The 25,908-nt window shown below is 50.6% G+C and overlaps 11 protein-coding genes across 11 annotated transcripts; 5 read left to right on the plus strand and 6 right to left on the minus strand.

Annotated features, from left to right (window-relative positions):
- Nucleotides 1-741: 741 nt before the first annotated feature.
- Nucleotides 742-1,188, minus strand: N7468_008802 (extracellular guanyl-specific ribonuclease RntA; the record flags this gene model as incomplete). The annotated part of the gene is made up of 2 exons (XM_058478098.1): nucleotides 742-1,104; nucleotides 1,174-1,188. 2 exons carry the CDS (start codon nucleotides 1,186-1,188, stop codon nucleotides 742-744), a joined length of 378 nt encoding a protein of 125 aa, XP_058326428.1.
- An 833-nt stretch (nucleotides 1,189-2,021) lies between these two features.
- Nucleotides 2,022-3,955, minus strand: N7468_008803 (amino acid permease; the record flags this gene model as incomplete). Its single annotated transcript, XM_058478099.1, has 7 exons — nucleotides 2,022-2,422; nucleotides 2,473-2,844; nucleotides 2,892-2,986; nucleotides 3,039-3,218; nucleotides 3,265-3,422; nucleotides 3,472-3,598; nucleotides 3,648-3,955. 7 exons carry the CDS (start codon nucleotides 3,953-3,955, stop codon nucleotides 2,022-2,024), a joined length of 1,641 nt encoding a protein of 546 aa, XP_058326429.1.
- Nucleotides 3,956-4,981: 1,026 nt separating this feature from the next.
- Nucleotides 4,982-5,929, plus strand: N7468_008804 (uncharacterized protein; the record flags this gene model as incomplete). The annotated part of the gene is made up of 1 exon (XM_058478100.1): nucleotides 4,982-5,929. One exon carries the CDS (start codon nucleotides 4,982-4,984, stop codon nucleotides 5,927-5,929), a length of 948 nt encoding a protein of 315 aa, XP_058326430.1.
- Nucleotides 5,930-6,483: 554 nt separating this feature from the next.
- On the minus strand, nucleotides 6,484-6,735 carry N7468_008805 (uncharacterized protein; the record flags this gene model as incomplete). Its single annotated transcript, XM_058478101.1, has 1 exon — nucleotides 6,484-6,735. One exon carries the CDS (start codon nucleotides 6,733-6,735, stop codon nucleotides 6,484-6,486), a length of 252 nt encoding a protein of 83 aa, XP_058326431.1.
- A 3,369-nt stretch (nucleotides 6,736-10,104) lies between these two features.
- Nucleotides 10,105-11,501, minus strand: N7468_008806 (putative nuclear envelope protein Brr6; the record flags this gene model as incomplete). The annotated part of the gene is made up of 3 exons (XM_058478102.1): nucleotides 10,105-10,452; nucleotides 10,507-11,321; nucleotides 11,405-11,501. 3 exons carry the CDS (start codon nucleotides 11,499-11,501, stop codon nucleotides 10,105-10,107), a joined length of 1,260 nt encoding a protein of 419 aa, XP_058326432.1.
- A 427-nt stretch (nucleotides 11,502-11,928) lies between these two features.
- On the minus strand, nucleotides 11,929-12,925 carry cwc26 (putative cell cycle control protein (Cwf26); the record flags this gene model as incomplete). Its single annotated transcript, XM_058478103.1, has 2 exons — nucleotides 11,929-12,408; nucleotides 12,482-12,925. The coding sequence occupies 2 exons, from the start codon at nucleotides 12,923-12,925 to the stop codon at nucleotides 11,929-11,931; spliced, it is 924 nt and encodes a 307-aa protein (XP_058326433.1).
- Nucleotides 12,926-13,125: 200 nt separating this feature from the next.
- Nucleotides 13,126-13,676, plus strand: N7468_008808 (MGMT family protein; the record flags this gene model as incomplete). Its single annotated transcript, XM_058478104.1, has 3 exons — nucleotides 13,126-13,240; nucleotides 13,292-13,418; nucleotides 13,517-13,676. 3 exons carry the CDS (start codon nucleotides 13,126-13,128, stop codon nucleotides 13,674-13,676), a joined length of 402 nt encoding a protein of 133 aa, XP_058326434.1.
- Nucleotides 13,677-13,931: 255 nt separating this feature from the next.
- Nucleotides 13,932-14,165, plus strand: N7468_008809 (uncharacterized protein; the record flags this gene model as incomplete). The annotated part of the gene is made up of 1 exon (XM_058478105.1): nucleotides 13,932-14,165. One exon carries the CDS (start codon nucleotides 13,932-13,934, stop codon nucleotides 14,163-14,165), a length of 234 nt encoding a protein of 77 aa, XP_058326435.1.
- A 275-nt stretch (nucleotides 14,166-14,440) lies between these two features.
- N7468_008810 (serine/threonine-protein kinase) lies at nucleotides 14,441-16,539 on the minus strand (the record flags this gene model as incomplete). The annotated part of the gene is made up of 5 exons (XM_058478106.1): nucleotides 14,441-14,878; nucleotides 14,936-15,176; nucleotides 15,235-15,325; nucleotides 15,383-16,200; nucleotides 16,376-16,539. The coding sequence occupies 5 exons, from the start codon at nucleotides 16,537-16,539 to the stop codon at nucleotides 14,441-14,443; spliced, it is 1,752 nt and encodes a 583-aa protein (XP_058326436.1).
- Nucleotides 16,540-18,355: 1,816 nt separating this feature from the next.
- N7468_008811 (metallophosphatase domain-containing protein) lies at nucleotides 18,356-19,471 on the plus strand (the record flags this gene model as incomplete). Its single annotated transcript, XM_058478107.1, has 1 exon — nucleotides 18,356-19,471. The coding sequence occupies one exon, from the start codon at nucleotides 18,356-18,358 to the stop codon at nucleotides 19,469-19,471; it is 1,116 nt and encodes a 371-aa protein (XP_058326437.1).
- A 4,020-nt stretch (nucleotides 19,472-23,491) lies between these two features.
- On the plus strand, nucleotides 23,492-25,106 carry N7468_008812 (putative MFS monosaccharide transporter; the record flags this gene model as incomplete). The annotated part of the gene is made up of 3 exons (XM_058478108.1): nucleotides 23,492-24,013; nucleotides 24,067-24,167; nucleotides 24,233-25,106. The coding sequence occupies 3 exons, from the start codon at nucleotides 23,492-23,494 to the stop codon at nucleotides 25,104-25,106; spliced, it is 1,497 nt and encodes a 498-aa protein (XP_058326438.1).
- Nucleotides 25,107-25,908: the final 802 nt, after the last annotated feature.

The raw sequence follows: 25,908 nt of genomic DNA on the forward strand, positions 1-25,908 counted from the left end.
TTCTGGCACGGGCCTCCGCCCGCATTTCACTACCCCGGACTTTTAGAAAGCCCGTTCCTGGTGAAACATAAATATTGACGTCCTCCTGCTGATGAACTTCTCCCTCCTTGTGATCTCCAGATATGCGACCGACGATACATCATGACGGTATCCATATCGGGTCCGTAGTAGACATCGATTGTTTCACACGTGTTTCTTGCAGCCCACAGAGCTTCGGCCATTTGCGTATGGCCCAGCGATCAAACATACCCGAGCAGGTTTCAACTTTCCGGCTCATGTTCAGCCTCTGTCACGACGTTATGCTTCCCCTTGGACAGAAACACACTAGCTTGTGTATTGATTCCTCACTGCCCCTCAGGCGTACAACGGTATCAAACCCCGGCGACGACAAGCTCCCACAGCACTGTGCAGGTGTCGATTGCTGTCTGCCTCAGAATACCGAGATAGAAGGAGCTATTACAGCATGTTGGCACTGTTTCAGTGTGTCTGCATGAAAGTAAGTCTCCAACATGTAGTACTTAGACAAAGGAGCGCAGCTTGAAGTCCTAGGAATGAGTACTGGAGTTGAATACTGTCCTTCGGTCCGAGTGCCATCCAATCTTCTACCAAATGACAAGGACAATTTCATAGTGCTTCGGCATACACAGTGCCTCTGCATGAAAGTTTATGAGATTTACCCGGACGATCGGGGCATATGCAAGTTCATAACATCCAAAGCATAGTCTATTTTGATTCATCAATTTAAGAAAAGTCATCACCCTCACAAGCGACAAAGTCATCACCCGAAGCCCCAGTGTGGGTAATCAACCCGGCAAGTTCACCCTGCTCGTTAAAGATGACGCGATCGGCACCAGGGGAACCACCATCGTAAATCTCGCCTGAGCTGAGAATAGGGAACTCGTACCAGTTGCCCGGGACGGGGAAGTCGAAGCCCTCGTAGTCTTTGTACTGGTGGGGGTAGGAGTCGACGGTGGAGCCCTCCTCGTACAGCTCGTATCCAGCTTGCTGGGCAGCACTAACCTCGCTGTCGCTGTAGGAGTGGGAGCCGCAGGTGTAGTCGGCTGCGAGGGCACCGCTCACAAAGAGGGCGGCGAAGGCGACGAGCTACAAGAGTAAGTATGGGCTAGTAGGATAAAGCTGAGGGATTGCTGATGGGAAAATGCTGGAGCATACCTTGGTGAACTGCATTTTGAGTCGGGGATCAACGAGGAACCGGGCTTGGCTGATCTGCGAGTGATGCTTGTAGATTGGGTTGCTGTGAGCTTTATATAGACCTTCAGTGCTGTGCGAGACATTGATCCTCGAAAGCTTAATTTCCCCTCTTGAGGCACCCCGTGCTTCCCGATGTTACATCCCATTCTTCGACAGAGTATGCGATCTCATTGGCGCATGCCATCTCAGAAATCAAGTATAGTCCTTGAGCTAGCCATACCACAATAGGTAGCTGGACCGATCTGCAGCGTCTTTGCCCTGAAGGAAACAGTTGCCTACCCGAGGTACGCACGGATCGTGATTGGCGAGGCGGAGAAAGCGTGAACGATCGACTGGTTGTCGAGGGGTCGCCCGTGGTACCGGAGGGGATCAACCGGCTTTGGCGCCGGGCTTGAGCCGGTGGATCGTGAGACTGCGATGGGGCGTTGTTGGCTGTTTAGCGTGAAGGTTATCAGGCCAATGGGAGGGGGTGACGGGGGCCACGCTCACCCGCCCCTGAATGCGGGGGGTCCGTGAAGAACGTCGAGAGGGATCGTCTGCATCAGGAGTATTTGAGCTATGGTCTCGGCTCTGAAGCGGAGCCATTCACTCGTGCTTACTTATCTCTTGCACGCTTACGCGGCGAAGGCCTGCGATGTCGGGCTCGTGCTTCGTGTTGCTTATACGGGCGCCCGGCGGAGATCGTCCCGATCCTTCCGGTTATCTTGACCTACTGCAAGCCTTTCCCATTCGTGAAGGTAATCCTCAGCCGGTGATTGCGTGCTTCGATTGGGGTATATGGTTCTATGCCTAAAGCAAGCCCTCGACTCTTACCCTATAACCACGGCATAGGTCCGAGCCCACCAGCTCTTCTCCTTCGGAACTTCTTCCTCCGACTCTTCGAAGTGTCGCCGGCCAGTCCAGATATCCATGTCTTCCAGCTTAACCCACTTTGTCTTGTTCCAGAACTTATATACAATGACGAACAAAACGAAGACAGGAAGCAGGATGTAGTTGATCACAAAGTCCTTGGCGCTGAACGGATTCAAAAAACAGGTATAACCCTGGAAGAACACAAGGAAGATATTCGCTGCGAGGGCAAGGTAGGTGCCCCATGGATACAAAGCAGCGGCAAATGGGAGCTTAGCAGGGTCCTGCCCTTGTGCCACCAAAGCACGACGGAATCGAATATGGCAGACGCCGATGACGGCCCAGACAATGAATGTGGCCACTGCAGAAACATTAATATCCTCTACAGTCTAGATTGTGATTGTGACGTACCTCCAGATAGCGTGATAAGGGCCTCAAACACTGTTCCAGCGCTTGAGCCAAGCTCGAGGAACACAATGCATGCAAAGACGTTCGTGAAGATCAGCCCCACCCAAGGAACCCCGGCACGGTTGGTTCGTCCAATGAACTTGGGAGCCTTCCGGCTTCGTGACATGTAGAGAAGGGTTCGAGAGCCAACGTATAGGGAACTATTTCCAGCAGAGATGACACTGATCACGATCAGGGCATTGATCAAGTGCGCCGCGGGAAGAATGCCGGCTTCGGATAGAGCAATGGTGAGCGGCGAGCTCGCAGTTTTGGAAGAGCCGCTGAGCAGCTCCTTGTTATTGTATGGCATGAGAATGCCAATGAAGAAAATTGTGCCTTGACTCATCAGTACCATATGTTGCAGGTTAGGCAGATCAACATACCGACATAAAAGATAAGAATACGCCAGAAGACTTGCTTGATAGCTCTGGGGACTGCCTTTCGCGGATTTGTCGATTCGCCCGCGGTAATACCGACCCTGCCACCGTTAGCTCGCCGCATACGCTATTGGCTTGACGCATCGAGCATACATTTCTGTACCCGCGTACAATGTTCCTGCCACGACGAAAATCTTCGCCACGCCGTTGATTCCATCTGCGAACGCCCCCGGATTATGCCAGTACTTGAACCCAATCGTTTGAGGGCCGATGGCACCCGCGCTGATGCAAATCGCTAAAATGAAAAACACGATCAAAGCGATAACTTTGATACTGGTGGCCGTTAGCGCTGAACCCGGCAGGCGTTCGTTCGACTTACATCGACAGCCAAAACTCCATTTCACCGTAGGCTAAAATGCCCAGATTCGAAAGAGTCAGAAACAAAAACCAGAATATGAGAATCCAGCCCCATTGGGGCACCGCTTGCGTCCAGTATCCGATAACTAGGGAGATAGAGTTGTACTCGTTCGCGAGAACCTGCCAAAGTCAGTTCATCTCCACTCTCCATAAAGATCTCTTTGCCTACCGTAACCCATAGATACCAATATGCCCACCCGAGTCCAAACGCCAGCGCATCGTCGATAAACCGCTCCGCATACTCGATAAATGACCCCGATACTGGAATTAATGTAGCCATTTCGCCCAACGATTGCCTATACCAATTAGCATCCCTTGCAAGAACCAGATTGGCTCTGCACCCACATGACGAAAAACACAATGATGCCAACCAAGCAGAAGCTAATCAAAGCTCCTGCAGGGCCACCCTGCGCCAGCGCACTTCCAGAATTAACCAACAGGCCAGGCCCAATAATACCGCCAATCGCAATCATCTGTAGATGCCGCGACTTCAATTGTCGCTTCAGCGGCTTCGCAAACGGGTCGGCCTCCTCGTCGCGGCCCTCCGACCGGATACTCTGCTCGTCCACATTTTTGGTACCCCACTGCGATCCGTCGTCTTTGGATGCTCCGTAGGGGCTTGACTCGGTGATATCATAGCTCTTATCTGCCATTGTCGGCTGAGCTTGTCGGTGCCTGGGTTCAAGCGGAGGAAATTGCGCGAGGGGACAGCGTGCCGAGCTGTTATTTTTTTTGGGGCAGGATTTGCGGGGAACATGGTGCCATCGCGAGTCGAGCTGCGGTCGCGTTCATTTGCCGCCGATGGTGTGCTTCCTTATCTTAAAGGCGTGCAGATCGTGGGGCTCGTGAGCTTTGCGCCAATTGCAGGTTGTTATGGATCCGAATATGGGAATGGGTGGGTCGCGCGGTATGGCGGTGGGCTCTGGTGCTTGGCGCTGCATGTGTAACTTGGGGGTTGGAGTGATATCTAGCAATGTGGAAGCCGATGACTTTTGATTTTGAGGGCTCGGTAGTATAGGATTACATTCGCTGCCAGGATTGTTTAACTTAGAATGTATCCTAGGAAGGGCAATTGAGGAGACCATGCCATATTTCTTGGCGAGTAGTGGGTATTGACAGGGCTTGGGAGGCTATCATTTGTTGAATATATCTATGAACTCGACCTAACAGCAAGAAGACACCAAATCATAGTAAAGCATCAACAGGAGACAAAAAGTGATATATTAGATATGGACGGTGTGCATTAGATCTTATTATGTTTTCCTCCTTTGCATATTTCTTTTCTTTTTTCCACATCTTCCGTCTCAATTTCCCTTCTCTCAAACCCCCTGAGGCCACTAGCTTGAGTGTCAGTCTCAGCTCTACACAAGATATCCGGATCACTACTCCCACCGAGACTCAACCATCGCTTACACCGCTCTACTTCATCTCAAACCATCCCTTACATCTCTCTACCTCATCTCAATCTATCCCTTACACCTCTCTACTTCATCTCAAAGCATCGCTTACACCGCTCTACTTCATCTCAATCTATCCCTTACACCTCTCTACCTCATCTCAACCATCGCTTAAATCCCTCTCTCTCATATCTTGCATACTGCCGCCTACCCACTGATCGACTGTTCCCACCAAGACTCCACCATCGCCTTCATATCCCTGCTGCCGATCAACTGATCAAAATGACGTCAAACGAAGTACAATGCAGCGGTTTCTCAGAGCCGACTGAGCTTGTTCGTTCGCAATCTATCCAGGATACAATGGAGCTATGCCCCCGTGGCTGTCTTGACCTACCGCACGCTCCAGAATATATTGGCTCAACAAAAAGCGTGATTACAAGGATAGTGAACCGGACTAAAGCTTCTACAAATCCTGACGATACGGTCTATCTGAAGTTTACGAACGTGCCGCCGGAAATTGCCACCGGAACGGATATCAAGGCTACACGGAACTTCTACGACTTCGAGACGCGTTGCATGATCATTACTATTACTGGAGGGCCACATGAGCGAGCAATCGGTCAATGGAACTCTATTATGACAATCCTAGCGATATCCTCAAACCTGGCTATCATATCTGATGGAACTGCTCGAAAGACTGGAAATTCGAGTCACAAAGAACCTGACTCACAATATATGCCAGAGGATCAGGAACGTGCTTGGCCAACGGTGGTATTAGAAGTGGGATATTCTGAATCCCAGACTAAACTAAAATGTGACGCGGCATGGTGGCTAGCCAACTCGAATGGAGCAGTCAACCTGGTAATTACCATCGCGATCCACAGAACTCAAGCACAGATCACTATTGAGTGTATTGTGCTGGATCGAACTGCCCCACCGGCTCGCCATGCTCGCCCCCGTTACTGTCCAGTAACTCGACAGAAGCTTGTTATCGTACGGGATCAGAACGGAGTCATAACAACAACACCCGCAGTGCCACTTCGCATTACCGTGCAAGAGATAATGGCACGCCCTCCATTACCGGGTGAGACTGATATCCTTGTTCAGGTGCCTCAGTTACAGCACCTTGCCGCTCTAGTCTGGCGCGCGCAAGGACTTACACCTCAAGGAAATACACCTCAAGGAAATACGCGTCGACGAAATACACGTCGACGAAATACACGTGGCTAGAGCAAGAACGCCAAATCATTTGTTTTTGTTTTTATTTTATTTTATTCTTTTGATGAGCTCTTTTTTCCGTCCTGATATCCTTATTCTGGTACCTTGCTTAGAGCAATCTGTTGCTATTTCTCGGCCAAAACAAGAACTTTGAACGCTTTTTATGATGGCTCATTTTTCGTTTGAATCTTGGAAGATAAAATGTTGACCAAATCTCAGTAGTGTAGAGGGTAATAATGTGCTCAGGTATACTAGGAGGGCTTCGCCGCGAAGCGTGCCTTGATCCTAGTTAGATATCGTTCACCTTCGCACACCTTCGCCGACTATGGACAAAATCCACAGAAGGGAACGATGTGTTCAGCTGTAGACGCCAAAGTCATGTCAAATCTTCTCTTTTGGCGAGATATCGTAGTTCATCATTGCACAGAGAAGGGGAACGTGCTCAGGTACAAGGTCACCCGTGGCCACGAGGGCCACGAGAGCCACGACCCTTTATCGTCATTGCACGAACAACTGGGAAATGAAGCGAAAGGACGCACAAACCTGACGGGTTCCTAGTCACAGAGTTAATTGTGAGCCACAAATGTTAAGTATGAACTAAATTTCAAATGCAGGAGGGAAGCTTGAGTGTGCTCAGGGATATGTTGCAGTCTGCCGAAGGCATAAGTGCGAATTCGAGCCGCACGCAACATGTAGATATCATTCACCACCGCACACCTTCGCCGACTATGGACAGCATCCAGAGTAGGAAACGATGTGCTCAGCCATAGACACCAAATATCGTGTAATCCTATCTTTGGCGAGATATCATGCTTCATCATCGCACAGTGAGGGGTAAGGTGCTCAGGTACAGAGGCCATCCGTCCACAAGGGGACCACGGCCCCTTTATCATCATTGCACAGCGAACGGGTTGAGTGGGCATGACTAAAGGGGGTGCTGTATCTCACAATGTTGGGGATAGATCGCAAGACTTGATGCAAGCCAACGCAAACCGAGGATGCCCATAATCCCCAAAGCTTGGGCCCCGCCTGGAAAGGCTCTCAAGGACACGGAACGTGTGCCACTCTACTACCTCAAGACCAGGACATAAGGTACTCTCACGGAGTTAATCTGCAGGGCAGTCAGCGCAAGACGACAAGTAGAAATAAACATGGTTAAGTTTGCAGAAAGAAACTGCCACTGGAGTGGGAGGCGGGTCAGACTGTGCGGTTTCATCATAGTCTCAACTCATATTGCAATCTTCGAAACTTTCGGTCATCATTCCCGCTGGCTCTTGGGTGTAATAACACAGATAATTGACCATCCTACCTTCTCGGTATTGAATGAGGAATGGGAATGTTGCCAATGGCGTCGGTCTGCGAGAGTAGTTAACAGAAGCCATCAAGGAGCAACGACTACTAGCAAAGATGCGAACGTAGTAGCAGATAGGTCAGACAATGTGAATTCATCATAGCTCCAACTCAAAACGCATCTCTAAAATCTTGTCATCATGCCCAAATAACGGAAAACAGGAATAAGTGGCAAGGGAATCAACGAATACTCACAATCTCAAGCAGTAGAAAAGCCGTCAACAAGTCTCAGCAGATAAATGCGATCAGTGTCAGGCAGAAGGTTTGCAAAATGCAACATAAGAGATTTCAAAAGCGCGAGATAGAAGTTTGGCTCAGACCTCTCATTTGCTGTCATCATTGAAGTTTGCAGCCCAGTAATGTGTCATCATCGCCAAGCAGACCAGCAACAAAACACATCAAATGCCAGAATGAAAGACTAGGCTTTATGAGAATTTGTTCTCATAATCGTGAAGGCTTTCATCAACGGCGTGGTCAAGCTCATCAAAACAACTCCAAGAGATGGGTTGGGAAAATCAATGCGATAGGGCAAGGTGCGTGGGCAAGGGGAGACTGGTGCGTGGGTAGGGAGATGTATAGTGGGGTAAGGTGGGGTACGGTTGTGTAAAGACACCAAGCCGCGTGGAAGCGCGCCCAAATCCACAAACGCGCGGGATATGGTGTAACCACGCCCGACCCATAAACGCGACGCACCATATCAAGTCTCGAGGATGGATATCACCGAAAAGGTGGATGAACTGCGCGCGAGAATCAACAAATATTTTTACATACCAAGCTTCCATGAAGCCAAAGGCTTGTAAGTCAGATCCAAGACATCATATTGTGGAGATGCCTTGTTGGGGAAATGAGCATGCCCTTTGCACCATCATAGATGCGAAGCAATACAAGACACGATAAAGTCGACGAGGTTGGTTCAGGAAATCCAGGCAAGGCTAAACCAAAAAAAGAAAAGAAAAAAAAAAAACCTCAACAGGAAAATATTTGGAGAAAGGAGAAGGAAGAAAAAGAAGAGAAGATGGAGGGAAGGGCTCGTATATCCCCCAAGGCGGCGTCGGTGTGCAGTATCATAATATGAGGCTATACTCAGGTTACTCGGGTGCTATGCCCTCGTGGACCAGCGTAGCTTTTCAATCTATGATCCTCGACGAGGTCAACCTCACATTTTTCCAAAACTCACGAGGTCGCCAGCGACGATATTGAGCTCTTCGAGAATCAATTTTCAAAAATTTCCTAGTTCCTTTGCGGGAAGGAGACGATATCGCAATCGACGCAGAAGACAGTGCCGCATAGGAAATACGTACCGGCAGTATACAGAGTTAATGCGGCTTCAATGAGGAGATAACGTCATCCGGGATGTTCCAACCCAGGGACGGACCTCTCCGGTCAGTCACTATGGCTCCCATACAGTGTGACGGTTTGCCTCTCCCACCACATCCGAGAGGTTCTTCAAGGCTGCAATCGATCAATTTCAATGTTATAGGCCTATTCCAATCTCTAACATGTTTTATGAATAGTTAAGGAGCTGAACTATTCAGCTATCCGCTTACACCTATAGGCTATGAAAAGACACGAATTAGCAAATACCAATCGTGAGGACAGCCTAGAGGCTGAGTATACATGCTCCAAGATTGGTTCTGCACCTCTTTTTTCTTCATTGATAGCGCTTGTGCATCTCTTGGAGTGGCCCTGTCATTATTGAACAACATACATCTACCGGCTAGCTGCATCAGGGAATGAGGATTTTGGAATGAATTATGCAACACATGGGAAATACCAAACTTTCACTTAATCAGGATTGAGCCTATCAATACTCTAGGCACACCGGTTCTCGGGTGTCCTGTAGTAAGTCGCTCGCCCCAGATGCACACAAAGTAGCCGGACAAAGCGACCATACGATGCGGACGCCTATGCCGAACAGATCACAGGTTGACATGCTCTTGAGTTATAGAGATTTCCAAAATCTCTATCTCCAGGAAGTGGGAGCTCCAATCTACATATCCTAGCCTGTTGGCTTTAGGTGCCCAGGTAGGCTTTGTCAATTTATAAATTCCTAAGGCTCAACGATTCGGACTTCAATAGTAAAATTCCTCTTTCTTCTCGAACTCCATCAATAGTCCTATTTAATTTGAAGTTGAAATTCACGCCTGAGTGCGTATAAGAACCGCTGCATAATGAGTGATGGGTGATGTTGGATCGGATATCCGTAGTACCGCGATACGCAGTTTCGATAGTTGAAGCATAAAAAGAAAGAAGCTATATTTTCTTCTATAGACTAAATTCAGAGACAGCTGTCTTAATAACCGCCGTCGCCATTCGCCGGGCACTGCTGCTCTTTTACAGTCCAAGGAACATCATTTCACGCCCTATTCCAAAAGCAGCTGTGACAACAGCCGGCGATAAGGAAGCTAAGCAAGACAATGGGTCTGGATACAGCTCTTATAAGGAAATTGTGACCCCTGCAATGATCTCATGGGGTGGGAACACCTCCGTGGCGCGGACTTGGTCACTTAGTCCGTCGAGAAGATGAACCTTATAGAGGACGCAAAATGGCTGGCTAACATGAAGGGCAAGGTGATTTAGCCCATGCGCAAAATATATCTAGGTATAGGGGTGGGGTTCAATGAACATACAGGAATACTATGGAAAATACCTCGGAGCAGGACTTTGATAGCTTTCGTAGAGCTTATTTTGATGGAAGGATATAAAGTACAAGAATGAAAGGAAGGTCCCATTTGTATACAGAGAAAGAAACAAAACACCGTCGCCCATCCTGGGCCCATGCTGCCGATATCCCCTATGATAGACGCCAGGCCAAAGATTATCACTCGTTTCTTTGATTAGAGCCAGCCATCAGAAGAGCTTGATAGGGCCCCCTTGTTTTGACGTTCTTGGCTACGTTCAGTGACATACTTCGACAGCGGGAGATCTCCAATCAGGCGCTGCTCTGGCTGGGTTTGAACCAAAGACCGCGTATCAGAGGGGTGGTAGTACCGGTCGTTTTCAGGTGTTTGCGGGGGATAATGGGAGTTGTACGGATAGTGACCGCTGTTCTGGATTTGCGAGGGTGGTGGGTAGTGCTGTTGGTTGGACTGCTGATATCGTCGTTCTTCTTGGCGGTTCCTGAATGTGCGGAATGACCAATTGCTGCCAAGCAGAACTACAAGGACGGTGGCGAGAAAAACAATCTAAGAGACGAAGGTTAGTAGAAGGTCTCTAAAGGCATTGAGAACACCACCTACGATTGTCTTCCAACTGATGGCGTCGACGAAGCCGTTGATGATCCCGGCCATGGTCTGAGCAGACAGCTTAGCCCGGGCCATCTTCCGTGGATCTCTCTTCAGACACCGCGACCATTCTTCACAATAGCTTTTAAGGACAGGGGAAACAGCCGTCTCATGGCACCCATTGTCGTTATAATTGTCGCTGCACTTTTTCATCTCGATCAAGATTTCCGCAGTCATGTCATTGGCGGCCAAATCAAATTCGTCGCCGATAGACGAAATCGCAAGATACAAGATGTAGAAAGCCCCCGCAACGACAACAAAATTGACCAGTAGCTGAAACCACCAAGAGAGGATGGTCGGGAGCGCAGGGTGTTCTTCCAAGTACGACAGGAAGCCCGACACTCCGCTCCTGGGCGGTATCTGTGATGCATTTGGAGACATATTGTCGAGTGGTGCATTCTTTTCCTCGGGATCGTCGAGACCTAATGTACGGATAATATGTTGGTTTCTCCTCTTTTCAATTCTTTGCCCAGCTTTGTGCGAGAATTTCTTTGTGTTGGGCCTTCTATTTGCAGGTACGCCACGGCCCGGGCTTGATGTTGCCTTTGAAAACATGTTGAATAGGGAATCTCGTCGGTCTGCGCGGGCAGGGGGCTCTGGGGTATCATCGTTGTCATTATCCGTGGCTGGACTCGGCGGACCGGACGAGAAGTCGAGGTCGACTTTCTGAGGAGTTGTGAATCCAGGCTGCCCGAACACCGGTGGCCTAGGTTGAGCGACGTTGGAGAAAAAGAATGGTTCGTTATTCGGTTCGCGGAAGGAGGAGGGTTCTTTGTCGGTGATTCAAATGCGCTGTGGGTTCCTATCGAAGGGGTCAGCGTCTTGCGCGGGTTGTCCAGGATTGCGCTCCTACGTTTCAGCCCATGCAAGTGTGTAAATGGGGACGACGCATCCATGGGGCGATTGTCCCAGGTAAAGTCCATAGGACTCTCCGCCGTGCGCTGTTGCATGGTGGTGATGGGGGAACGAAAGCGGGATGACGGAGTCTGGAAGTTTTTGTTTGGGTAAACAAGACACCGGAGCAACCCGCTCGGCAGAACCGATAAGAACTCCACAAAGATCGGGGCTTATCATGGGGCTCTGCAGATTGAGACTTGGAGAACTGGAAGATGCACTACTTGGATCAAGATTGTTGGTCGCATTGGAATACGTTGGGCTGTTCCTAAAACTCGAAGCCGCTTTGTCTGCTACAGTGGCTATAGAAGCGGCAAGTTGCATGTATCCATCCCGACGCGAGAACTAAACCTCGTCCATCTGAAATCCTACTATATTTCCAGAGAACCCCGCATATATTGCCCAGGATATCGAAACATTATGAGAACCGGGCGCCAGCACCCACAATGGTCTTGATGCAAAAGGAACCGAACACAGAGCACATCACTCGTCCATCTGCCACTGGTACTCCAACGTCGAAATCATATCCTTCTTATTCCGAGCAGCGAACCACTCTTTCTCAAACCCAGTAGACCGATCAACACCATCCCACCGATGACCCGGCCGAATACCATACCGGTTGGGTTGGAAAGATCCCTTGTATAGCGGCTTCCCAGAGACAGCGTTCCGCGCCGTCGTCTTCTCCGTTAAAAACGCAGCAGCAGGATCATTCCATCGTTCTGCCCCCCGCAATTCCGCATTCCGCTCCTCATCGTCAATGCCCCGAGCAACAGGCATGGTTTTGATATCCTGCAGCTGCTGTTTTCTCTCCTCGCGCTGCTGTCGCTGCACGTCTCCAAGCAGACTTTCCCGGGCACGCTCTTCCGCTTTGCGTTTCTCTTCTTCTGCCCGTCTCGCTTCAGCGCGCTTCATGGCAACATTGATGATTCGACCAGATGCATCACGGTAGATAGTTTCCTGGGCCTTGGCGTTTGTAGCGTTCGGGGGTTTTGAAAAGCGCTTCCTCGGCCTTTCTGCGCCGTTCCTGTGCTTTCACCATCGCAGCTGTTTGCTCTGCTGTCTGGAGACCGGCTCGGGCCCCAGATTCCATCCGTGGACCATCGCCTTCGGTGTCCTCGATCATTGGGGCTTCATCGTCGACGCCTTGTTGCGTGGCGCGTTCGGCCGCCGCGGAGGCTAGGATCGCGTCTGCGGCTGCTTGCTCGTTCGGGTCTGGCCCGGAGACCGTCTTCCAGTTGGATTTCTTGGTGCGGCGGAATTCAGTTGTGGCGGTGGATGTGTCGATGAAGGGAGAGTCTTCGTCATCTGGTGCGGTGTTGGAGAAATTGCGGAGGTCTGGAGGGTCGTCGTCTGCGATCGTGATGCCTGTGTCTGCTGTATCTGCAGTTTTGGTCTTCTTGCGCTTCTTCTTAGGCCGCTCGGGAGCCGGGTCTGCATTAAGGTAGTTTTTGGCGAGGTAATCGGCCAAAGATCCGGGCATTTTGGCGTTGCAAGTCTTTCTTGGAGTTGGGTGTCGATCCGGTCTTCGACTTGAGCTTTGGTGGTTATCGATAACGGATTATGGTTTGCCCGAACTGTACCATCTGTATCCCAACCCCGTTGTTGGCCTGTAAAAGCCTCAGAGAGTTTCAGGTCCTATCAGGTCCAAGGCTGACTGAGTGCTCCCTTCAGTGAGCTCTAATGGCTAGGTCGGAAGAGGCGGAAGCATGGGCCAACGCTGTCTATTCAGCCATTCAGGAAATTCCCCCGGGTAGAGTCACCACCTATGCGCACATTGCTCTACTTCTAGGCGAGCGTGAGTTCTTCCACGTTCTTGTTTGAAGATGAAAATGCTTAAATGTGGTAGCACAACGCCCTCGTCAGGTCGGGGTTTGTCTCAAGTCCCTGCCGGATCCTGAGTCTGGCTTGGAATTCAATTCAAGTACGGTTCCCTGGCAGCGGGTAATTAACGCTCAAGGCAAGATCTCACATAGGTGTGCCCTCCCTTTCCTATCTCTATTTCATGTTCATCTGCTACGGCCCACCTCAATCCTTGATTATCTCCCGAAAATCCATAACTGATCTGGTGTAGGGGACCTGGAAGTGCGGAGCGCCAGGCCGAGGCTCTACGCGAGGAAGGCGTCGAAATCACTACTGGCAGCCTGAACGAATATCACATTTCATTTTCACGTTATGGCTGGTTTCCAAAGAAACTGCCTAGCGAAGAAGGGGGAAACAGTGATGATGAATGAAGACAACCCCTGATTCCCATTACTGGGCTGAATAAACTCTCCCATTCGTGTGACTATGAAGCAAACGAATTTCAAAATCTGATTAGAACACAGGACAGCTATTTTCATCAAAATTTCATTGCAATTGCTGCACAATCATAAGGGTTAAAAGGATCAAAATTGGAGTAGACTGGCATCTGCTAATTCGTATTTGGTAAAAGCAACACGTACGACCATGATAATTCGTCTTCATTTAATCTAAAACAATTCAACGCAATGAAAGACACCAGTCGGTCACGTCAAACATGTCCAGCCATTGATCTCAACTATCAGTTGCAGGTCGAGCTTCAGGCCAAAATTGCCCGGTCTGGTATGACAGAAAGTTCCGTTGCGCTGGAAAAGGCGGTTCTGCACAGAGATTCTATCGGGAATACTGAGAGCCAGGAATGGGGAGAGAAAGGCAAGGTGGAAAGGGAGGCAACAGACGACGCGCATGTACTGGGAGTGTAGAAGAGATGATGACATCAACCTTGACCACCCAGCTACCGAGACCCTAGACAAGGAAATCGAAATGGAAAAGCATAGTGAACATGGATCCAACCAGTATCATTCCTGCGGATGGAAAGAAAAGATCGTTAAGCTTCACACATCAACCACGGCGTAAGTGAAACAAGACATAGGAGATGGAAAAGGAGCCCATCTAGGACATCCAGATCCTTTCAAGCTGATGGGGAATGGGAAGGGTAATTTGAGACACAAGAACGCTGAAAGACAAGACCGGACGCTTATCGCCGTTTGACTTCCGACGCCCAACCTTCGATCCCCTCACCCCGAGTCCCCGGCTTGATCCCCAGATCAATTCCTTCCATCCCTGGAGTGTCCTGCATCCATTCATGCGATGCCATCCCACCCGCATTGGCGCGCTTTTCGGGCGAGAGATCAAGCATTGGCAGAAGGAACTCGCTGATCCGCATGCCCTCGTCAACGGAATAATGGTACTTCTCACGAAGAACATCGGGCAGGGCCCAGTGTCGAAGTCGGTGGATGTTACGCAATTCTCCCTTCCTATTGAAGATATCTCCCGCCCACTTGCCAGACATGGTCATAGACTTGGGGAATGAACCCAGAAGTTCGATAATCTGGGCGATATGGTCATCGTCCTTGCCGTACTTCGTACCGGACTGCGGATCGAAAAGATAGTCGCCAGTGATAAGCTCGAATACCTAGCGAGCCAGTCAGTCAGCAAATGAAGCTCGCAGAGGTACGTGAGAAAGACATACCATGCACGCCATACTCCACACATCAGTACTAGCACCCCACTTGGCTCCCAAAATAACTTCGGGGGACCGATATTGCCGGGTCTGAATGTCGTTGGTGAAATGATGACCCACCCAACAAGCGTTACCCAAGTCAGCGATCTTGACTGAAATAATGCTCGCGTCAATCTCCTCTTCGACAGACTTAGTAGATGACGAGCCTTTGTCCAGGGAAATTCCAGACACTTCTCGCTCTAAGAGGTCCCTGCAAAATATCAGCTTGGTTACGCTCAGAATTCAGCATCGTTGAAGGACGGACTTACGCTGTCTTTTCTCGCTCTTTCTGGTGATCGACTTCATCTTCTGGGATGCCGAGCTTTTCCTTCATAGACGGATTCTCTGCAATGGGCGGTGCTATTGAATGTCAGTATCCGTTCTCGGAAGAAAGCTCCGGGGTCAGGTCCGACTCACTTGATTCATTTACCATCTGACTCAGGCTGCTGTGTGAGTTTGAGGAGCTGTGCTTAAAGTCGAAACTGCTGAAGCTGGTGTTGAGTGGACTGGGCAAAGGCTGGCTGCCAGTGATCAGGGTGCGCCTCCTCCGGCGGCCGTTGCGGTTGTCTTCCTTGTTTTCCTTTTTCGTCTCTTCTTGCTGCACATGGGCCTTGACGATCTGCTCGACGTCTCCGATCTCAATCAACACGTTCTCCGGCTTCAGGTCGGTGTGAATGATGCCACACTCGCGGTGAAGATAATCTAAACCAAGCAGGACTTGCTTTGTGATCTGCTTGACCAGGGGCATGGGGATACCTCGATGATTCCAGCGCTTGATGAGTCCCAGCAGATTCTCACCAAGAACCTCAAAAACCATGCATACGTGGACTCCATTGGGACCCTTGTGCTCGAAAGAGTCTAGCAGACTCACAACATGCTTGCGCCCAGGGTGCGACGGGTTTGCTTGGACAATGCGATTGAGTAGCTTGATCTCGTCGATCGCAGTCTCGGTGTAATGGGCAGCCGAGCGCACCACCTTCAGCGCGACATGTTTTCCATTCGTCGTGTCTCGGGACAGCCAGACTGTTGAGAAGTGACCCCACCCGAGTTTGCGAACGACAACGTATCGACCGTTGTTGTAGGTCTCGCCGACCGCTACTGGGTGGTAACCACCTTTACAATAATCTTCTGAGTCTTCTTCTTCCGCGGTAGTTTCGATTTCGTCACCGGAGGAACTGGAGGGCGAGCGCGAGGCTGCGGCGCCAGATGTTTTGGGGTTTGCGGGCGCGGCGCCACTACTTCAGGAAAGATGCGATTAGCTGGGATCTCATCGGAGCTGGACATTGGGAGGTAGATAAAGTATGAACAAATGGGGATGCAGAAGCGACCGGGCGAATTCGGTTCGCATCGCGGTGCCATAGAAGCAAAAACATCGGGGGGGCGGGGGAGGGAATCAAGGTCTCAACATACGATTCAGTGGGATCTGCCGGGTTGGCTTCGTTAGTGACGATGGGCTTGAGATCGGTGCCCTTTCTCCGCTTCTTGCCACCGTTGCCATTGGCAGCAGAGGCAGCGACGCTGGCCATCTGTTTTCCCTTGTTCAACACGGCCTGTTTGAGGTCGACACCATCCATGTTGATGAGGGAACAAGTTCAAGCTGAGAAAGGCGGGGCAGGTGTTTGGATGGCGGGAAGGAGAAAAGCGTGATGAGAGGGCGGTGCGGAGGGGCCACGACCCGCCGTGTTCGATTTCAGTTGGGCAACGAGATTGGGTCAAGTCCGCGAGATATCAGATCGTAGGCAAGATGCTGCTTTGTTGCTGGGGTTGAAAGAAAGTGAAAATGCGAAATCCCCCGTAAAACGAAACAAAGTAGCGTAGTGCGACAGGTTTGCGATGGCTGGGAGTGCGGGTATGATTGGGTGCGCGATCAGGCTACGAGGCGATAGCGTGAGTTGCGGAGCGCGTACGCAGTATGTCGAGGACAGAAACTATCGAGAAGTGAATTTCGGTCGAGGGCGCCAGCATGTGCTTCCGCTGAAAGTTTCGAGGGCAGAAGGGCTGGTAATTCCGCAAGCAGCCACTTGGGACGGATGTGGCAAAAAGTGACGGATGGAGCAACGGGTAAATAGTCAAGGCATATAAACAAGCGACCACTTCATAAATACTAAGGGAAGGGCCCCGAGGTGAAAGGGCTGGTCTTGTACTCTAGATCGCTTTCAAATATGTATAGATCCTCAAATCCAGCGGTTTTGTTTCATGATCATGCCTTGCCCTACTCAGTAGTCTTGCTTTAGCCATATACTCGAAGTGGCTGGGTGTTTTATAATTGTAGGAAACTCTTTGAAGCTAGTATTTGATTTGTTCCAGACAATCAAAGCGAACAGTTACTGCATTGGTAACAGTACTTGCCATACCATGATAGTCAATCTGGAGCTGATGTACTTCGGCTCAGGCCTATCTTGATGCTGACGATCTGGGCCACATGCTGATGTCACCGCTCCGATCGTCCCCGCTTGTTGCCCATGCGCAATCCCCACGTAACATCGTCCTATGGAAAGTTCAAGAAGAGTTCTAAGAAGAAGTAAGGGTTTTTCTAAGGTAAATCTAGCGGTCGGGTTCTTCTTGTACACGACTGTTAGGGATCTGGTTCTCTCTATGAATTTCCGCCAGCCACCGGTACTGGGAAGCTATACACTTGTTGTGCCTCCCTGTGCTAGTTTTAGTCTTTAGAGAAGTCCACGGATCCAAAACTTAGGGTTATGTATCTCATTCTGTCCCCTAGGGCGGTGAAGCTTGTCATATCCAAGGCTCCGAATCCAGACAATAATATCAGTCGGGGTTCTTCGGTTGACAGCTGCGATGGTATGCACTTGGACTGTCATCATCGCGTAGGATCTTTCGCTATGTGTACTCTTTTTACCAGAAGATGACCAAGTCTAGCCAAATTACTTTATGATACTAGCAGCAGTCATTAATCATAGTCTATTATCTGCCATTTTGCGGTACAGCTTTACAGCTTGGGTAAAGACATCCTAATGTGTAGCAGCAGGGGCTTGAGTGATTAATATCAGATGGTAGCATAGTATGCGATCTGACTGGCCGAAAAGCATCTGAATCCCTCCGAAATGCTCTCTAATTCGGCACTGACCGCCTCTATCCTGTATAGTACCGCCCATTCCCAAGAGTGCAGGGGTCCGAGGTTCAGTCTTTGAGGAATATTTCGAAGTCGCAAGAGATCTACGGCCGCTCCTATCGAATTATTTCGATTGTGCTTGTGCTCCGAAAGCGCCGAACCCCCCACCTGGTTGGCCCCAAGAAGGTATTTGGAGTATTGCACGTGCTTGGGGTCCCCGCATGCGGTTCGGGCCTTGGCACTCTACAGTTCTCAAGCTTCCACTTGGAAAGCACATTCCTTCAAGGGGTCGGTTGGGAAGGCGACACTGTTTCAGCATGTCCAGCCCTTTCCACCGACGTCCAATCTCGGACTACTTCATATCATCTCCGCTGGTCGCCCTGCTTTATCCCCTGCACCAGGCGTTGCTCCGGCTTCGCGGCTCCCCTCGGCTTCCTCCGCCAGCTGCGCACCCGATCAGCGTGGTCTGCATTTCGGATACTCATACTCAGAAATGGCCCGATGTGCCCGATGGCGATCTTCTAATACACGCCGGGGACCTGGCCAACGATGGCTCCGTGCGCGAGATCCAAGCTGCTGTTGATTGGTTACGTTCCCTTCCGCACAAGCACAAGGTCGTGATCTGCGGCAACCATGACGGCTACTTCGACCCGCGATCACGCCTCGAGGAGGACCGCGATGAGACTCCCAACGGCTCCTTTGTGGGTGTCTCTGCTTCCACAGCTTCCATCCACGAGATCGACGACAGGAACGGCTCCCGCATCGATTGGGGAGACATTCATTACCTTCAGCACTCCGCCGTTACCCTCGAGTTTAACCCGCCCGATACGACGTCTGTCTCAGATGCGAAAACACCCTTGACCCACGCCCATCCTCGCTTGTTGACGGTCTATGGTGCACCTCAAATACCCGCTATCGTCCCCATGGGCCCCGAGCATGCCTTCACCTACCCTCCCAAGTTCGACGCCTGGTCCGGCACTGTCCCTCAGGAAACAGACATCCTGGTCACTCATACCCCGCCCCAGGCACACCTCGATCTGTCTCCGGTCTATTCCACAGGCTGTCCCAACCTCTTGAACGAAGCCTGGCGTGTTCGGCCCCTCCTGCATGTCTTTGGCCACATCCACGAGTCTGCAGGCCGTGAGCCCGTTTTCTGGGACGAAGCCCAGCGTGCTTGGGAGCGTCTCTGCGCGGCGCGGCGCGTACGTGCTCGCTATAGCCGGGTCGTCGCTCTTGGTGGCTTCTTCCGAGACCTCTTTGATCCTTCCGGCTGGGTTGATGCGGCTCGGGTCATTGTCTACGGTGTGCTGGGCGTCATCTGGGCTCAGATATGGGGTGGTGAGAGTCCCGGGGGCGGGTGGATGGTGAATGCGGCATGCATGTATCGCGGGTCTGGGAAACTGGGTAATCCGCCGCAGGTCATTGTCCTGTAAGCGGAGGCCATGGCCTTTTTTTGGGATTTCAAAGGGCATTGAGGCACGTTGGTGGCGTTGATACTCGTCTTTCGACTTGAGTCGAATTCATTTCACATGGATCTTACCTTGTACACTCGAAGTGTACATGCAGCAAAAACTGGGTGATGGTTCACCATGTATCTTTTAGAATTACTAGCAAATACCGGAGCAACTTATCAGGGCTTCAACATGCATCTCTTTCCCGTTGTGGCCTTAGCAGATAAACAGCTACCACTGGGAGCATATCTTTCCTTGGATCACTTAGCTCTACTAGTCTCAGAATGCGAGCTTCTGTACTCCTACTCTTACCAAACATATTGCTACCCGTATCAAGTTTTCGATCCCCATTACCCAGATCTGTAGATTTACATCATCGACTCACGATGTCTCGTGTTCGTAGCCTGTACACATCCAATTTTGGTTGCAACCGTCGATTCCAGCCATGCAACATGGATTTCTCTAAGCGAGCTGAAAACTCAATATGGCACTGTCAACATCGCGTCCTCCCCTTGGTCCTGACTATCTCGATCTCGAAGCCCGTGATATGAGAACAAAGGGGCCCACCCCAGACCCTCGAAGGTCGGGTAAGGTTGGGTAGGAGCAAACCTCCTCGATAGATTTACCGTGAAGTTCCGTTACGGTTTCATGTCCTAGACTTGGAGCCGGTTGTATTTACTTTTACCCAATTGGACGATTATATGCGGGACCGGCTGCCCTGTATAGCATATTCAAGCACGCACCAATCCCTGAGGTTCCGTATTCTAGAATGCACGCTCAAGAAGGCAGGTCAGACGAGCAATGCATGCGTCGATCTGGCGTAGAACACCGGAATAGAAACAGATTGCACGTGAGGCATCACTATTGCAACATTCACCGCAGTGAGTTCGCCTAGTGGGCCTCTGCAGAGATATGCGACATTAATCATAGAAAACCAGAGTTCAGGGCTGAGGCTGGATTGGTCCCATGATCATTTGTTTCCCCCTTCGCCGGAGGGTTCTCCACAAGAACTGTCTGCAGCCCCGAACAGATCCGCAGACTCCACGATTCCCTCCCCAGTTTCTTCAGATTCAGGGATCTGGGGCTATGCGCTTGGCGGGATGCGAATCCCTGGTCAGCCGCAAAATCCGGACTAACCCTACCTCAGTATTGAAGTTCACCACGGCAATTGGTTGGGCGCGGCTGGTTGTGGTTGGGGTAGTTGAGCTCCGTCCAGTGCTTTGTTCTTCCCAATTCTCGTTTTCTGGAGGTACCGGACTTTCACGGTCACCGGGCTCTTGACTTCGGATACGAGCAGTTCAGTCCAGCTTTGATGGTGATGAGATGCAGTTCCCCATACCTGGTAGCCAATGCTAAGGCGATCTCTCCAAGTGCCATACCGCTAGCCTGTCTCGAATAATTATCGAAGTTTCCAACAAGTAGGGTGCTGACAGCCGCGCGATGGTTCCAGGAATGACGTGGCGGGATCGTCGCGGTGGATCGGCATTACATCGTGAGGCAAATTTTGTTTCGCCCTCGATCAACGTCATTTCATGCCCTCTTTTACAAAGATGCTTATTGATCAGACCAGAAGATGTGTTTCTGGGGTACTGGTAGGCTCATTGTAATGTGACGCTGTTGTGCAAGTTCACATGTTAAGGGCCCCATACACTCATAATAGGGAGAGGGATGTTTCCAAAATATCCAGCATTCTTCTGAGAGTGTCTTTTACGATCGGGCGAATGACGCCCGCCCCATTTAGCATAACGACGCAGTAATACTACACTGCCGGGTCCGATCATCGTTGGCCTTACTTCAGATGGTATAACTCAGCTCTGGGGTTGTACGTGAGTATTTGCGCGCAGCACTAATATGGTCTATTTTTCTCTCAGACACGATACCAAACTGGACGATCTCAGGCGCAGGTTGTTCGCCTGAAAGACTCGTGGCAAGTATAGGCGGATCTCTAGACGAAGTGCGAAGCGCTCGTCTCATCTTCTTTCACCGCAGACTCCGATATACCCTACATTGCACCCGTTCCGACTATACCATAACGTACCCTCCACGGGATCGGAGTGGCACCTCGCACTGGGCGAAGGTATGGACAATGACGAAGTGGGGATCCTTATCTCCGCACGGCCTAACTTTATAACGCATACTGTAGTGAAAAAGCCACGGGATACTTTGGATCCGGGGATAATATGGACCATTAACTTTGGAGACAATACTGGACCACATGCCCTGTCCTCCTTCGCTAGTTCGACCCAAAATATTCAATTCAATGACCAATAAAGAAAACCCCGCAATAACCCCCAGCAACTTGAATCCCTTTTTTGGACAGGGGATAGAATTAACCCAGATGGTTGCCAATAGCAAGTTACATCATCTAGCGTAACGGGCCTGCGGGCAACTTTTTAAGCCTAGACTTCGCCGTCGCGATAGCTGCCTAAGGAGGATCTCAAACCACGGGGAAACGAATCAACGGCTGCTACGGCCCAGGGTAACTTTTGCCATCCGTCAGATTGCACCGCGCAAGGAGCGAGCGCTCGGGGAAGTTGCATTTCTCGCTGCTCGAGCATACCAGCAGGGGGGGGCGTGTGGTGGGTCTCCAGGGCCCACTGATCCGCCTCGAAGCCGCTAGTTCGCGCTCGGTGGCATTCTTGCATCATCCCCCTCCACTTGCTGCATCCACACTCGCCCACTTCGCAGCCCGTCTTCTCTCCATCGGGACGTACGGTGACGGCGTCCCGAGAAGATGCCGAGTGTTGTCCTCGGCTTTCCCTCCTTTCCTTCGAGGCCTGCATGTTCCCCTCTTGGCCCCAGCTTTTATGCTCCGGTCCATGCGACAGGGCTCCAGGTTGATTAGCTTGTGTCAGCACTAGGGCGATGCAAAATCCACCTCTAGATGGGTCCTCACCGAGACGATAACAGACCCCGCAAGCATTCTCTGCATTGTTTGACTGACTGCCCCGTAAAAACAACCGTTACATGAAGGATATAATATCCAGACCCTTACGAGTAAATAGAGAAACCCCTTGCTCCAAGAACTGATTTGCTGCCGACAAATGAAAGTGCACTTTGTTTACCAACACACTTTATTGACATTCTGATACAAAAAAAAAAACTTTCCAAGAGCACAGGGAAGCCCTCTAATCATCGCTAGCGCCACACTAAGCATGGGCTCCTCGGCATGATACTGGCCATGATTGGCCGTTCAAACGACCTTGGTCGCTATGTGGAGGATGGAGGCCAAAGGGCAGCCACTCGAGAATACCAGCGATGACGGACGGCATAGAGAAAAAAAAGAAAGAGGCCAAATAAAAAAAGAGAAAAAGAGAGAAAAAGAGGAAAAAAGAAAATTAAACAATTGCCATGGTACACAGGTGCCAGCCCGCCCTTGATGTCATCAGGGACACCACACGAAGACCCCCGTGGGTCCCCGCGAATGCTTAATCGATCTTTATTGACGCATCCGGGAGCTTGGCTCCATCGCGGTGGCTCTCATTCGCAGTCCCTGCTCAGTATGGGTGGAGCAGCTCTGGGGATCAGCTTGCTCCCTCGGTCCTTGGGTCTGCGCTCCTCCTGTGCAATCGATTTACTCTCCCTGGTTTAGGCGTTGAGACACCACGGGTGCAGTAAAAAGACGGGGTAAGTTGGAGACCCACGGCGCAGGTCCTTGCCACTTCTGTGCATTGAATGACTATTTCTCGGTCATTCAAATATTCCCCCTTTCCCCGGGTTGCCCTTTTTTTCTCCTTCCTACAGACTCCATTCTTTGTCTTGTCCCACTTCCAAGGTTTTTCTTGGCTGGCAACGCTCCCTGTCCCACGTGTTCCTGGGGGAGACAGATCTCTATCTATATCGGACACGGGCCTTACTACTACCTCACTAGGGTCGCCTCTACGTATATTGTACCACCTACTATAGCGACACAATCGGCCATGCTGGGTCACACTTCCTCGCCGAGCTTTGCCGGCCTGTCTGGGGAAGAAACTGTCGCTGACGGTTTCTACCATCGCGACGATGGGCTTCCTCCTTTTCGGTTATGACCAAGGCGTTATGTCCGGTATTATCAGCGCACCGAAGTTTTTCAAGCTGCTTCCCATGCTGGACGGAGACAACACTTTGCAGGCCACTGTCACGGCTGTCTACGAAGTTGGATGCTTGTTCGGCGCTATGTTTGCTCTGTTCACCGGTGACAGGCTTGGTCGCCGCAAGATGGTTATCGCAGGCGCCGCTGTCATGATTATCGGCGTTGTTATCCAAGTCACAGCTGTCGAAGACGCCACGCCTCTTGCACAGTTCATTGTGGGACGAGTCGTGACTGGTGTTGGTAACGGAATGAATACTTCTACCATCCCGACCTACCAGGCTGAATGTTCCAAGACTAGCAACCGTGGTCTTCTGATCTGTATTGAGGGAGGTATTATTGCTATTGGAACAGCTATCGCCTATTGGATCGACTTCGGTGCCTCCTTCGGGCCAGTGGACCTTGTTTGGCGATTCCCCATTGCTTTCCAGATCGTCTTCGGTTTGGTCATCGTTGTGGGCATGTACTATATGCCCGAGTCTCCCGCTATTTGATTTCTCGTGGCAAGGTCCATGAGGGAGAATATGCTTTGGCCGCCCTCGCTGGTAAAGAGATTGACGACCATGAGACTCAGCTTCAGAAGCAGCTTGTATTGGAATCTATCGAAGCGTATGTTCCGTCCCCTTCTGGCGTTTACTTGAGATGTTGCAAAACATAAGCTAACCATATCATAGTGCTGGTGCTGCCGAGGGTGCAGGATACTCGGATCTCCTTACTAGTGGCCGTACCCAACACTTCCGTCGCATGTTGATTGGGTCCTCCTCGCAAATTGCTCAACAGCTCTCTGGATGCAACGCCGTCATTTACTACCTGCCTGTCCTGATGCAGCAGTCGCTGGGCATGGAGCGATTGCTATCCATGATTATCTCCGGTGTGAACATGATTGTCTACGCACTCTTTGCTACCTTCTCCTGGTTCTTCATTGAGAAGATTGGTCGTCGTAAGCTGTTTATCGGCGGTATGACCGGTCAACTTGTCGCCATGATCATCGTCTTTGCTTGTCTTATCCCCGACAAGCCGGAACCATCAAAGGGCGCTGTCTTCGGTTTCTTCCTTTACATGTCCTTCTTCGGTGCTTCAATCCTGCCTCTGCCCTGGTTGTACCCTGCCGAGATCTCGCCCATCCGTACCCGTGCCAAGGCCAACGCTGTCTCGACCTGCTCCAACTGGCTCTTCAACTTCACAGTTGTTATGATCACCCCTGTTATGGTAGACCGAATTAGGTGGGGTACTTATCTGTTCTTCGCTGCCTGGAACGCCGTCTTCATCCCCGTCATGTACTTCTTCTACCCCGAGACCGCGGGCCGCAGTCTGGAAGAGATCGATATCATCTTTGCCAAGGGTTACTGCGAAAACATGAGCTATGTCAAGGCCGCCAAGGACCTTCCCAAGCTCACCGACGAGCAGGTCGAGGAGAAGGCCCTTGAGTATGGCTTCGGCGGTGCTGGCAGCGGTGCTAGCGATGAGGAGAAGGGCCACAACTCGACAAGCTCGGATGCCAACGAGCTTCAGGAAGAGGTTCACCAGGATATCGTGGCGAACGAGTGAGCATAAAAGCTGGATTTTGTGAATGAATTTCCTTGTCATGATTTCTTTTGATGTTCATCTTTGGCCGGCTTCCTCTGTTTTTTCATGTTACTGGTCCCTTCTGGCCAAGGATGATCACTTTCTATACCCACTTTGACTGCGATGTTAGATCTTAGATGCTTAGATGCTCGAATGCAAAACGTTGATCATTTACCGACGATGCTCTGTGAGTAAATGGTTTTTTTGTCTTCGAATGTAAACCTCTGGGTTGAATCATACTCTCCTACCAACTTCAGAGTTCGAGCACAGAGATCATGCGTGAAAAAGGCTATTCTCGGCGAACTTGGAGAACGTATGGAGTAACCGCGTGCTTTTTGTTTTCCCGGGCTTGTATTAGAAGCAACATTTGAAACTCTTATATACGAAGCCTCGAAGGTAGCTCTGTAATGATTCATGTGAGATCTCAATGCAATCATGTGTCCCTCTCAGACAATTGTGCTTTGTTTCGCCACAATAGACTTTGATCTTATATATATCTGACGCAACCGGCATGGACCTATTTCCAGCCAATCCGATTTTCGAATATACGTTTCATCAGAAAGAGGCTATCACAGACCCAGAGCGCCATAGTGGATAAGCTTTCAAAAAAGACTGGGGATTCGAGACAAAGTGGGGGGGCCTCGCAGGGTCGTGCATGGTCGACCCCCAGTTAATATGAATACGAGGCTCTGTTGACGTGGCCGACATCACCTTAGTTATCTCCAGCGCCGAACATAAAAGCCCCCCCCTTGTCAACTCTTCAAGTTGAAACGCTCAGGCTCCA

This window comes from Penicillium chermesinum (genome assembly GCF_028974085.1).
Source record: "Penicillium chermesinum strain IBT 19713 chromosome Unknown utg000007l:1.0-2695246.0:1.0-2697696.0, whole genome shotgun sequence".
Taxonomy (NCBI): domain Eukaryota; kingdom Fungi; phylum Ascomycota; class Eurotiomycetes; order Eurotiales; family Aspergillaceae; genus Penicillium; species Penicillium chermesinum.